The sequence below is a fragment of the Sapajus apella genome, unplaced genomic scaffold, assembly GCF_009761245.1.
Source record: "Sapajus apella isolate SASKATOON/1434 unplaced genomic scaffold, GSC_monkey_1.0 scaffold16, whole genome shotgun sequence".
Lineage (NCBI taxonomy): Eukaryota > Metazoa > Chordata > Mammalia > Primates > Cebidae > Sapajus > Sapajus apella.
This window is the reverse complement of record NW_022436956.1, coordinates 24,382,153-24,396,332: the sequence shown is the minus strand read 5'-3', so window position 1 is coordinate 24,396,332 and position 14,180 is coordinate 24,382,153. Positions and strand designations below refer to the sequence as shown.

The 14,180-nt window shown below is 36.2% G+C and overlaps 1 protein-coding gene and 1 long non-coding RNA gene across 5 annotated transcripts in view; one reads left to right on the top strand and one right to left on the bottom strand.

Annotated features, from left to right (window-relative positions):
- Nucleotides 1–14,180, bottom strand: part of ARHGAP20 (Rho GTPase activating protein 20) — a 133,027-nt gene that overhangs the window by 50,371 nt on the left and 68,476 nt on the right. For 3 of the 4 annotated variants that reach the window (XM_032285638.1, XM_032285641.1, XM_032285640.1), the window contains one exon: nt 2,134–2,298. In XM_032285638.1, coding sequence (XP_032141529.1) covers nt 2,134–2,298 — 165 coding nt within the window. The remainder of the gene's footprint in view (nt 1–2,133; nt 2,299–14,180) is intronic. The other variant, XM_032285639.1, reaches the window with a different exon arrangement.
- On the top strand, nt 5,855–8,638 carry LOC116556327. The gene is made up of 2 exons (XR_004270943.1): nt 5,855–5,936; nt 8,200–8,638. It is a non-coding gene; the product is annotated as an uncharacterized LOC116556327 (long non-coding RNA).

The window sequence follows — 14,180 nt, the reverse complement described above, 5'->3', positions numbered from 1 at the left end:
ATATCTATGTTCTATCTCAGGGGCTTTGGGTTTCTGCCAAAAAATAACTTAGACTACTCATACTTTTAAATATTCCCAATAGGAATAAAAATACTTAATATTTCATAATTTGAACCTCTTAAATAACAGCACTTAAATCAGTTGAGTTTTTTTATACTTTACAAAAACATTAAAGTGGATACAGTGATCTCAAAAGCAGTATATGGGAAAAAATGACATAACCTTGTGTAAGAAAGGGAGAATCAAAATAAAAAGCTGCAGAAGGAGACGATGGGCACCCATTTTGCCGATATATCTAAAAACAGCAATTTTCTAATGGAAAAGAAACTGGTTTTATATAAAATATTTTTAACAAAACATAGGTTCCATAGAAACAACTTATATGCTAGCAGTATGCAGAACAATAAATAACCTTAGGTAAAAAAACAGAGGTCCTCTATTACAATTATCATTGTAACTGCTGAGGAAAAAAATATCCAAAAATGGTGAAGGAAAATACATGTTTCCCTAAGAACTGAATGCATGCTACAAGTAAATAAATAGTCTTTAAGGTCTTAAAGTTCAGAAAATTGGTTATCTACCTCCAGGCTGAGCTATACACCTAATGAGTACAGTATGCTGAAAAAAGAAAGAGCCAGCCGTTGGAAGTAAGGCCTAGATTCAAACCCCAGTCCTGCCATTTCTTTTTTCTAAAATTTTTATTTTACTATTTATTTATTAATTATTATTATAATACTTGAAGTTCTGGGGTACATGTGCAGATCGTGCAGGATTGTTACATGATTTCTTAGTATATAAGAAATACAAACCTTCCTGAGCCAGGTGTTCAATATCTGAAACAACTTTTATCTTGGGGGATTGTTAGGAAAATTAAACAAAATCTCTGTGATTCTCTTATTATAATATCTATTATACAGAACCCATCCAATAATGTTTAAATAAACTATTTTTTGAAAATGATGATATTTTTTCTCTATTAATAGTTTCCCAACTTAGAGCTTCGAGTGGACCTAGTGCAAAGATGTGGTTGGAGAAACTTTTTCTTTCTCTTTATTCCTATAATACCATACCACTCAAAAACTACATCTTTAGGCATTCCTTCTATCCAAATCACATTCTGAAACAGTTCTTATCATTATGCTTGCCTCTAATTTTTTAAAAATGTATAAACAGTTCACTAAGCATTCTATACCATTTCTTATAAATGAGTATTTATTTAGTTGGAGCCTTTCACTCATCCATGTGGAGAGGAATATTAAAGGTCCTGAGGAACTAAGCCTGACAGCATCCATTTGAGTGAGCCTGGAAGTAGATTCTCCAGCTCCAGACCAGCCTTGAGATGACTTTAATCCAAGCCAACAAGCTTGAGGGCCCTCATGAGGCTTATAAGCCAGAACCATCCAGTGAAACACTCTCAGACTCCTGACTCAGAGAAACTGCATGAAACATTTATGGTTTTAAAGTGTAATGTTTTTGGGTAATTTGTTAAATGGCAATAGATAATTAATATAGCCTAAAAGGGCATGATAACCTAACCCTTTTCCACTTCTCTAATCTTACTTCATCTTACTCTCCTTTGTAATCCTCCAGTTACACAGGCCTTCTTTTAAGTCCTCCAAGGGCCAAGCTTTCTCCAATTACCTTTGCACCTGCTGTTCCCTCTCCCTGGAATGCTCATCCTCCCAATATCTGAATGGCTGATTGCTTTTCATCCTTCACTGAATTTTTCCCGACTACACCTACATAATGTATATGCCATCTTTTACTTCACCCAGCACCCCATTTTCTTCATAGTACTAATCATAATTTGTCATTTCCCTCCATGCATAAGATTGTAAGCTCCTACATTAGAATATAAGCTCCCAAAGAGCAGGGACTTTATCCATCACATTCTTAATTGAATCTCCTACATTTATTCAGGACATGGCACAGAACAGGACCTAAATGAACACTTGCTGAAAAATGAACAATCCATTTTTTTTTTTTTGCAAAAAAAGGGCATAAACTCACTTCAGATATTACCTAAAGTAATAGAGGCAAGACATTCTTACAGTAAGCATTGAGTAGAAAGGGCATTTTTGTTAGTAAAAATGCAATTTTATAATGATTATCAGGAGTATATAGTATACTTACTTGATTTTGGCCACGACAAACAGGTCATTGAATAGGAAAAGATGCCGCTCCTGCCTCTGGAGGCCTCTTTTGAGTTCTGCCCGGCCATCAATCAGCAGAGTCCTATTGGAGCACACAAATGATGACAGAAATGTGCACGTGTCAACACTAGCAGAAGGACTTTCCCTGTAACAGATCAAATGCCAGAGATCAATTAGTCAAATGATCATCTTATAGTTGGTCAAAAACTATAAAACTGTAATTTTTTAATACAATAGTACAGTGTCCTAACTGGTCCCAAGTCTATTCTCCACACAGTAGTCTTTAATATCTCATTATCAGAATTTTGAAACAAAGAAAAGTTGAAATAGTTTTATAATAAACATATGTATATATACCTCAATCTAGATTCTACCATTAATATTTTACTATGCTTGCTTTATCAAATACCTATCCAACTATCTATAGAATAATTCATTTTATTTTTTGGCATTTCAGTGTAAACTGCATACAGGCAGTACATATCCCCCTGAATGCTTCAGCATACATGTCATTAATGAGTTCAATTATTTATTTTGAATTTTTCTTTTGATATAAAATTTACATACAACAAAATGGACAAATCCTAGGTGTATAACTACTGACTTTTGACAAATACACTCATCTGTGTAATTTAAGCCTCAAACAAGATTTAGAAAGTGATCATCACTCCAAATAATTCCCTATTGCCCCTTCTCAGTTATATAAATTAACCAAATATAGTCTCTATGGATTGGCTCCTTAGTTGTTTATTTCTTCACTGCAGACTGAGACCTGTTAGTTCAAAAGCTCACTAGTACCAAACTCAAATTTTTACATACCCAAGTATTATAAAAATAGCCCAAACATATTTTTAGCCAGTAATAGCCTGCCTGATTTGCATAATCCATCTAACTACACCCAGCACCTGCTGGCCACTGAGAAGAGAGTGTCTGCGGTTATGAGACCCCCAAGTTGCTCCCCCCCTTTAGAGCTCTCTGACTTAGCCTTTCCTCACTACTGAGGAAAGGACATGTACTCTCCAGAAATATCTGTTCTGATTCTTTCTCCCCTAGAAATTCTCTTGTCTTCCTTCCCTTCTGGATGGTGGATGAACCTCTGGACAGTCTCATACTGTGAGGGACTTACTTTCTCATGCAACTCCGTACAATGGTCATATTTTAAATCTTTGATCAGATCCCAAATACCTCAAATTCCTTATACCAGTCAATCCCTACTCAATCGCCCCAGAGGTAACCACTATTCTGATTTTTTTTTTTTTTCCCATGGAAGACTGCTTGTTCTCGAATTTTATACAAATTGAACCATAGTACCTACTCTTTTGTGTAAAACATTATTTCCTCATCATGTCTTTGGAATTTGTTCACATTACATTCATCAGTAATTCATTCCTTTATTTTACTTAGGTATTCAATGTATAAATATACCAGAGTTTATTATTCTATTGTTGTACACTTGGACTGTTTCCCATTTTAAGCTATCATGAATAAAATGGCTATTAAATATTGTACTAGTCTTTTTGTATCTATGTTTACATTTCTCTTGGGTAAATACCTCAGAGTGGAATTGTTGGGTCACAGAGTAGGTATATGTTTAATTTTATTAAAAACTACCAGTTAGCTTTCCATAACAATGGTAACATTTTACATTCCCAGCAACGCTGTAGAAGAGTTACAGTTGCCCACAACCTTGCCAACACTTGGTGCTGTCAGTCTTTTGAATTTTGGCCAGTTTAGTGGATGTATAGTAGCCTTTAATTAGGATTTTTTTTTCTTTTTTTGTGACACAGTCTTGCCCTGTCATCCATGTTGGAGTATAGTGGTGCAATCTTGGCTCACTGAAACCTCCACCTCCAGAGTTCAAGCAATTCTCCTGCCTCAGCCTCCCAGGTAGTTGGGATTACAGGCATGTGCCACCATACCCCACTAATTTTTGTATTTTTAGTAGGGACAGGGGACAGGGTTTTGCCATGTTGGCCATGCTGGTCTCAAACCCCTGACCATGCAGGTCTTAACTCCTGACCTCACCTTATCCACCTGCCTTGGCCTCCCAAAGTGCTAGGATTACAGGTGTGAGCCACCATGCCCAGCCTTTAATTAGGATTTTAATTTGCATTTCTCTGCTAATTTCTTTCCCTTCTTACTGGTCATTTGCATTATCTTCATTAGTGAACTGTCTTCAAATCTTTTGATCATTTAAAAAAATTTGGGTTATGTGTGATTATATACATATTATCTATTGAGTTGTAGGAACTTTTTTGTGTATCCTAGATTCCACTCCTTTGTCAAGTTATGTGTTTTGGAAAGTATTTTCTCCTAGTCTGTTGCTTGCCTATAAACTTTCTTGACCATGTTTCTGACAAAAAGTTTTAAGTTTTGATGAAGTTTATCAAATTTTTTCATATGGTGTTTACTTTCTGTGACATTTCTAGGAAACTTTCACCTGTCCACATCATCAAGATATTGTCCTATGTGTTCTGCTAAAATATGTATGATTTTTAGTTTTTACGTTTAAGTCTATGATCAATCCCAATTAATTCTGCTTAATAAGGTAGAGGGCCAGGTTCATTTTTTTCCATATAACATTTCATTATTCTAGCACCATTTGCATCAAAGACTTGGTGCTTACTCATATGTAAAGTAAGTTAGTTAGACTAGCACTACAAGATCTTTAAATTCCATTCCTCAATGGATTGCTTTGGTACTTTTATAAAAATTACATGACTACAAAGCATAAGTCCATTTCCAGGCTCTCTATTCTGTTGCAATGATTGTTGATTCTTATTCTATAACCACACTGCCTTATTGTTTTATGTTTATAGTAAATCATAAAATTACATAGTGTTAAGTCCATCAATTTTTTCTTTCTTGAGAGTGTTTTAGATAATCTAGGTCTTTTGCATTTCTATATACAGATGGTCTCTGACTTATAATGGTTTGACTCACCATTTTTTCACTTTATGATGGTGTGAAAGTGATATGCATTGAGCAGAAACTGTACTTCGGATTTTGAATTTTAATATTTTCCTGTGCTAGGTTAGGTGTATTAAATGCATTTTCTACTCATGATATTCTTAACTTATGATGGATTTACTCTGACATAACCCATTGTAAGTCGAGGAATATCTACACATTTTAGAGATTAACGAAGATGAAGAACAAAGAAGGGAAAGCGTATTGTGGCTGAGGAAGAGGAGATGACCTCAGTTTCAAATGTACCGAGTCTGAAATTATCAGTAGGCTAGATGGTATGGCAAAATCAGGTACGCATGCAGCACTTGGAAGAGATGTCAGAAGTAGAGATGTCATACAAAGACAGGTGCATAAATAACTCTTTGGAATGGCCAGAACTGCAAAGGGAAGGAGCACAAAATGAGAAAAAAGGTGGAAATGCATCACTGAGGAAAGTGGAAGAGATGAAGGGAAGAGGACCTGTGAACAAAGATGGAGCCTGGCAAATGAGGTAGCAGAAAAAGAATAAAAAGTAGTGGTGGTCTGGAGTGCTGAAACTGACAGAAGGTATAAAAGCTGAGGTGTGAAAAGGTGCCTGAGGGAAAAAAAGTGATCAGTTGATCATTAAGACGTTTGAGGAAACAGTTTCAGGAAAATGGTATGTGCAGAACTCAAATGTCTGGAATTTGAGGAGTAAAAGGATGAGAAGTGAGGAACTAAAGGCAAAAACTCTTGTTTTTTAGCAGTTTAACACTAGAAGATGACTTGAAGGATTCTAAAGTGAGTACAGCTGGTGAAGAAGGAAAGGTAAGAGAGAAACAATCAACCCTGAAGGTAGTATTCCTCATTTTACAGATCTGAAGCTATTTAGGGTAGCCAAAATGTACTGCTACTAAGTAAAGGTGATTTACAAGTATGGTTTCAAAACACGCACTTTAAAAAATTCTATGTAATCTTTTAAATGGACAAACACTGCATTGACTCAGCTCCTTCCACCCGCCATGATGATTGAGTTGAGCAGTTTAGGATTTAAGGTCTTGGGTGGAGTGCTAATCCAAGCCTTTTTGCTAAGTAATGTGATATGGCAAGTAATCTGGTTGGCTCAGTTTCCTAAACGTAAAGTAAATTAGTTGGACTAGAAGATCTTTAAATTCCATTTACAATTTATATATGGGACTAACTAAACATGTATCCAAAAGGTGGAATTAAGATTACTGATGAGAGGAAAACAGATAATGGATATGATTGGCTATCTCTGTAAGAACACCCCAGTCCTAAAGTATAGCTTATAAATGTGTGGCTAAGCATATCTGAGAGTCACTTCAGGGGAACAATTTCAGAGCTAAACTAAATTAAAAGTCAAGCAAAAGCCATAATAATGACAATGAGAACAGTTTTTAGAAATTAGTCTAATTAAATGAGGAGCTCAAAGAGCAAATATTTCTCAGGGTCTCCATCAAAGCATAAGGTTTAAGGGGCCATGATGTGTCACCTCAACTATCTGGTTCACGTGGCAGCTATAACAAATGAGAATTATGGCTTATCTACATTTCTTGGCTTTGAATAGTATTGGTCACAGTGTCTGATCTCCCCTGTGTATACTAAAAGTATGAGAATCATACACTTTCCTAATAGCTCTGAATTAATCCCTCAGTGGTCAGCCATCCCTTCCTCTATTACATTCTCATTGTGTGGACCACCAATCAGCATCATAATCATCAACCAGGAACATCTTTAAAAAAATGCAAATTCTCAGGCCTTCCTCAGGCTTATTGAATCAGAAACTCTGGAGGGTTGGCTCAGCATCCTGCAGTTTAACAAACCAGTCAGGTGATTCTAATGCATATTGAAGTTTGATTCTAATGCACATTGAATCAACTCTCTGAGTCTACAACACATTCTAGCTCTAACATTGTAAAATTCTACAATAGTTTATTCTAAGTACGTACAAGTAGTTTATAGTCCTACTTCAACAAAGTTGAGCTTCTGAAAGTTATTCCATCATTTCCTGCAATTTCTCAGCTATAGCTACCTCTTCCAAGAAGTGAATTTCATTATGCTAATTGCTAATTAAGCATATAATTAAGTATAACTTAAAGACATGTAGGTGAATGACAAGGCAAGTAAATAAATCAAAGTCCTTTGAAAGAAAAGGGAAAAGGAGTTTCTATGCTTGAAATTATAGGTTGGAATTCAGCGGAGAACAAAGAAAAGGCCTACATTCACCCTCACAGAAAAAAATTCTTTCTCAAATTCTTTTGGGAGAGTGGTAGAAGGTATAAGGGAATCTTTTCGTATGTAATAATTTTCAAATGTATAGAAAACAAAAGTAAAGCTTTTACTTGTTGAAACTGAGCAAGGACAAGGCTACTAAGCAATGAATGGATGAAAAAATGGCTAAAATAATACTTTGCTGAGCTTTAATTTTTTAATTGCATAACAGAAAACCTTTGCAAGAGGAAAAATCACCTTTTGCATTTTGGTTTAGGTATCCAATAAATAACTGCTTTTTGATTATAAGAAGAAACCATCAGATTGCAGTATGGATTAAACTAGGAACCTTCAAACTATTATTCAAAGGGTCTGATGATAGTTTTAAGTTTTGTGGGCCATACCATAATCTCTGTCAAAGCTATTCAACTCTAACCTTTTATTGCAAAATCAATCATATACATAAATAAATAGGTGTGGCTGAAAAAGGGAATTAAATAAAAGCAGTAATAGTAAAAACAAAACCTGATAATTTGTAGTTACTATATAATAAAGTGAATTTTGCTGTGTTGTGTGCTGTTTAATATAAAACCCAACCCCCAGCTCTGCTTAAAATTAACTAACTCCCTGTAAAACCTACCTTATCTATTCTCTCGACATTCTCAGCCAAGTTCCCAGGCATCTCAAAACTCTTGTTTTTCTTGCTAACCAGCTTCAAGGTCACAGGACAAAATAACACTCCAAAATGTACAATATGTTTCTCAAAATGCTATTTTTCAAATGTAACATACATCACAAAACATGTTGCAAATTAATTAAGTGTTCTTTGTTCTAACTTCTGTAAACCTCATCCCAAATGAATAAGTACCCCATTTTCTTTCTCCAGGGCTCAAACTTAAAATGCCAATCCTCCAAGCCAGTGGCCACCTTAATAAAATCCTCCAGTTTCACCCATTGGTCTCTCTGGTCTCCTAAATATTCTATAACAGCTGTGTTTCAATAAAACTTTATTCATAAAAATAGCCTGTCTGGGTCATGGTTTGCAGCTCCCTGGTTTAAACAATACTTCCAAAACATTTAAACGGTTATAAATAAAGACTAATATGAAGTAATTAGAAAATTATTATTTTGCTTGGGATTGGCCTAGGCCAAAGATTAATTAGGCTATTTTAAAAAATAGTTTATATTTTAAAGCAATTCCAAAGGATTGTCATACACAATGACTTATTTTCCTCCTCATGATATTACTTTCAAATAAGGAGACTGCTGATGGTGTCAGGAAGAATTCACAATAAAATTAATGTGTGTCTATCAGGCTGTCATTTTAAAAATCTATATATGAGTGTGTCAAGAGATGTCTGAAGACTTTAGTAAACTAGGTATTGCTTAAAAAAATTCATGCAGTATACTAGAATAAAAGTAAACACCTCAGCACTCACATAATTTAAAAGGAAAAAAAATTCACGGAAGGAAACAAAAACACAAGTTTTGTGTTTTTTAATACAAAATTAAAGTCTCCTACTTAAAAATGTATTTCTCAATTATATGACTTGGAAGCGTTTATTTATGAGTGAAGTGTGGATGTGTTTATTTTACTCTTTTAGAGTATGGATATGGAGAAAGGGTAAGATTATAACCTATTTAGCCTTTCAATATAGGCTGATTAGGACTTACAAATTATAATTAACAGAGCTCTAAAATAATCTAACAATTATAAGCAGAGTCTAGGAATTCACCTGTTGCCTGCTTTTCATGTTTTAATATTCCTTTTCAAATGGATTTGTGAAACCATTTTTGAAAAGCAAAAATGTGTTTTAGAACCTTAGTTATTTTTCACTGAAACTAGAAAACAGCTTTCACAAAGCCTGGCCACAGTAATAGGTCAGTATTTATAACTAAGGTTAATTCTAAAATGAGTCCACGTTCAGGTACAGTTTTACAGGCAGTGTTGCTTAATCATAAGTTACAAAGAAAATAAACTAAAATTCAGAATACTTGGAAATGTCTATGTTTATTAGTAATCAATTAGAGATTATGGTAACAAGTACCAGATAGGATCTGGATAACCTTAAAGCCTGGTAAAGTAACTAGCACATGATCACTGATCGATAATTGTTGAATAACTAAATACAATTTATCATCCCAAAATGTACCCATATCTCAAAGCCCATTCCAAATGTCAACTCTTCCATGAAAACTTTTTATCAACTGAATCCTTGCTTGGCATCGCTTACATGATATCTAGCATGTATATTCTGCTTTATATATCCTAAATGTTCTCATTCATTTATTGTGTATAAAATTACCATATAATAAATTATTGGCAATAGTGATAGGTTGTCTTTGCTGGGAACCTGCCATGTGCCAGGAATAGGAGACAGATTGGGTCCTTGGCCTCAAGGAATTAGCAATCTGACAGGCAAGTCAGACAAGTAACATGATGATAAACTAGTGATGTAAATGCAATAAAAGAAATGCAGCATGCAGGAGGATAAAGAAGCAAAAACAGGAGACTGTATCTGAGACTGCATTGGCTAGGAAAATTCCTTGGAGGAACCAAAGTCTAAAGGATAGACAGAGAAACCAATGAAAGCTGAAGGGCACTTTAAGAAGGAACAGCATGCCAAACATGCACCTTGTACTTCAGTAACTGGAAAATTCAGAAAGGCAGGAGTTATAAAGGCTTGAGAAAGTTTACAGCAGATGAGGAAGGGGTAAGTCATGGGTATTTCTTCTATCATGTAAGGGGCTTAGATTTTATCTGGAAGTACTAAAGGATTTTAAACAGGACATTACATTTTGTAATACATGTTGAGCATCCCTAATCTGAAAATCCAAAATCCAAACTGCTCCAGAACCCTAAAATTTTTGAGTACCACTATGATACCACAAGTACAAATTACACACTTGGCCTCACATATGAAAATTTTGTTTCATGAACAAAATTATAAAATTGCATTCAGGCTATTATATAAAGTATATATGAAATATAAACAAATTATGTGTTTATGCTTGGGTCCCATCCTCAAGGTATCTCATTACATGTAAATATTCCAAAATAAAGAAAAACAAATTCAAAATACTTCTAGTCCCTAGCATTTTGTAACAGGGATATTCAATCTGTATATTGAAGAATATGGAGGCAGGCAACTTAGAGGGGGTGAGACCATTAGGAAGTTACTGCAGTAATCTTACGTCAGAGATGTTGCACACCCAACTTGGCAGTGAGAAAGGGATAGGAAAGACAGCAGAAAACATAAAATACAGAGATTGTTAAAATTAATACATTGATTAACTGGGGGTGCAGTGGGATGAGCTGAAGATAAAACTGACCAAGAAAAAGAGTATAACTTTAATATCCAGGCTTTATTTCCTTATTTAAAATTTTTCATCCAACGAATACTTGAGCATCTATATGCACTGTCTGGACACTGTGCTATATTAACATATGGAGTAAATAAGTTTGATTTATTCTTTACTCCTGCAGAACTAGTTTAGCTGCTCGGCTCAGTTCTCTAGTAGAAGTTGGAAACCACAGCCCACACTCCTATTTTATTTGACACTCCCCCACCCCAAAAGAGTTTTTAAAAACATTTGATTTTGAATGCCCAGTTAACCACATTCCCTCTCTGTTACTTCTTTACTCTGTCTACTGAACTTCCCAGGGCTCTGAAAGTATTAAGTCTATGATTCTTGATCTACTGTGCTATTTAAAAAAAAAAAAAAAAAGTATAAAAATCACATGTAAAATGTCCCATTGTGACCATTTAAAAATGTATAATTCAGTGGCAGTTAGTACGCTGACAGTGTTGTACAACCATTATCACTATTTATTTCCTGAATATTTTCATAATCCCTTAAAGAAAATCCCATACATATAAGTAGTCACTCCCCACTCCCCCTAGTGCCTGGCAACTACTAACATCTTTCTGTCTCTACAGAGTTGCCTATTTGGATATTTCATATCATACAATATGTATCCTTTCATGTATGATTTCTTACAATTAGCATAATGTATTCAAGACCAGTTCATGTTGCAGCATATATTAGCACTTCATGCCTTTTTGTTACTGAATAATATTCTGGTGTATGGATACAGCACATTTGTTTATCCATTCATTAACTGATGAATATTTGGGTTGTTTTCACCTTTCAGCTATTGTGAATAGCGCTGTTATAAGAACTAATGTACATATTTTTTTAAATATCTGTTTCCAATTCTTTTATGTACATACCCAGGGGTGGAATTGCTAGGTCATATGATAAGGTAATTCTATGTTTAACTTATTGAGGAACTGCCAACATTGTTTTCCACCATGATTTCACCAGTTTACATTCCCACTAGCAATGCATAAGGATCCTAGTGTTACTTTAGACTCTTCCTCTTTTGCTTCCCACATAAAGTCACTTTTGAGAATATTCTAATTAAAATAAAATTTCTGGATCCCAAGATGGCCAAATAAGAGACAGCTCTGGAAAGCAGCTCCCAGCAAGAGAGATGCTGAAGCTGAGTGGTCTCCACAATTCCAAACGAGGTACCAGGTTCATTTTGTGGGTCTGGTTGGACAGTGGGTATCAACCAAATAGGGCGAGTTGAGGCAAGGTGGGGCATTGCCCCACCCAGGAGGTGTATGCAACCAACCAGAGGACCAGGGGATCTCTCCCTCTGGGACTTTGGTTCAGGTACAGTGCTCCACGCAAGCCCTCTACAACCCACAGAACAGGAGATCTTCGCTGGGCTGAAAAAGCCTCAGTGAGCTGCCTGAATAGGGCAGAACAGCAACTTCAGCTAGCGCCAGGGCTGTCAGCATAGATCTAGGTGGAATCACTGGCTGATGCGAAAGCCAGAAAGCTGGCTGGATGGAGCTACCTGCCCCCCAGAAAGAAGGGGAACTGAAAGCAGGGAAACAGCCCATAGGGCAGGATGAGTTCCCCGCCAGCCCCCGATCCCTGCACAAAGCCCAGCAGGCTAAAAAACTCTCACTCCAGAGATTCGCACCCAGAACATCATTTAGAGAGCAACCAGGAACAATCGAGCTCCGTGGGGGAAAGGGCAGCTGCCATTGCAGAAGCAGGCCCAATTTTCCTAAGTAAATAAAAGACACAGCAGCTCCACTGAATCCATGGCAGCCCAGCAGCACCTCTGTAGGCAAAGGAAAGGCTGCCTCCCCAAGCAGCTACCTGAGATCAAAACTATATAAATCCAACAAGATGGGAAGAAAACAGCACAAGAAGAATGAAACCATCAAAAACCAGAATGCCTCTCCCTCACCACGAGCTCACAACTCCTCACCAGCAAGGAACAAAGCTTGACAGAGAACAAATTTGATGAACTGACAGAAGCAGGCTTCAGAAGGTGTAATAACAAACTTCTCTGAGTTAAAGGAACATGTTATATCCCAAATGCAAAGAAACTAAAAACCTTGAAAAACAGATGAAATGCTAACTAAAATAACCAGCTTAGAGAAGAACATAAATGACTTGATGGAGCTGAAAGACACAGTACGAGAACTTCATGAAGCATATACAAGTTTCAATAGCTGAATAGATAAAGCAGAAGAAAGGCTATCACAGATTGAAGATAGAATCAATGAAATAGATTCATTGAATCAATGAATAGGCAAGAAAAGAGAACAAAGAGTGAAAAGAAATGAACAAAGCCTTCAAGAAATATGGGATTATGTGAAAAGACCTAATCTACACTTGATCAGTATACAGAGGATGACAGGGAGAATGAATCCAAGCTGGAAAACACTCTTCAGGATATTATCCAGGAAAACTTCCCCAACCTAGCAAGGCAGGCCAACATTCAAATAACAGGAAATACAGAGAACACCACAATGATACTCCTCTAGAAGAGCAACCCCAAGGCACATAATTGTCAGATTCACCAGGGTTGAAATGAAGGAGAAAATGCTAAGGGCAGCCAGAGAGAAAAGTCATGTCATCCACAAAGGGAAGCCCATCAGACTTACAGTGGATCTCTCGGCAGAAACCCTACAAGCCAGAAGAGAGTGGGGGCCAATATTCAACATCCTTAAAGAAAAGAACTTTCAACCCAGAATTTCATATCCAGCCAAACTAAGTTTCTTAAGTGATGGAGAAATAAAATCCTTTACAGACAAGCAATTGCTGAGAGATTTTGAAACGACCAGACCTGCCCTACAAGAGCTCCTGAAGGAAGCACTAAACACAGAAAGGAAAAACCAGTACCAGCCACTGCAAAAAAGAACCAAATGGTAAAGACCAACAACACAATGAAGAAATTATGCTAACCAAAGGGCAAAACAACCAACCAGTAATAAAATGGCAGGATCAAATTCACACATGACAATATTAACGTTAAATATAAATGGACTAAATGTCTCAATCAAAAGGCACAGACTGGCAAACTGAATAAAGAGTCAACAACCATCAGTGTGCTGTATTAAGAAGACCCATCTCACATGCAAAGACACACATCAACTCAAAATAAAGGGATGGAAGAAGATTTACCAAGCAAATGGAGAGAAAAAAAAGCAAGAGTGGTGGTCCTGGTCTCTGATAAAATGGACTTTAAACCAACAAATATCAAAAGAGACAAAGAACGACATTGCATGGTAAAACGATCACTACAACAAGAAAACCTAACTATTCTAATATATATGCACCCAATACAGGAGCACCCAGATACATAAAGCAAGTCCTTAATGACCTACAAAGAGACTTAGACTCCCACACAATCACAGTGGGAGACTTTAACACTCCACTGTCAATATTAGACAGATCAACAAGACAGGAAATCAATAAGGAAATCCAGGACTTGAATGCAGATCTGGACCAAGCAAACCTAACAGACATTTACAGAACTCTCAACCCCAAATCCAA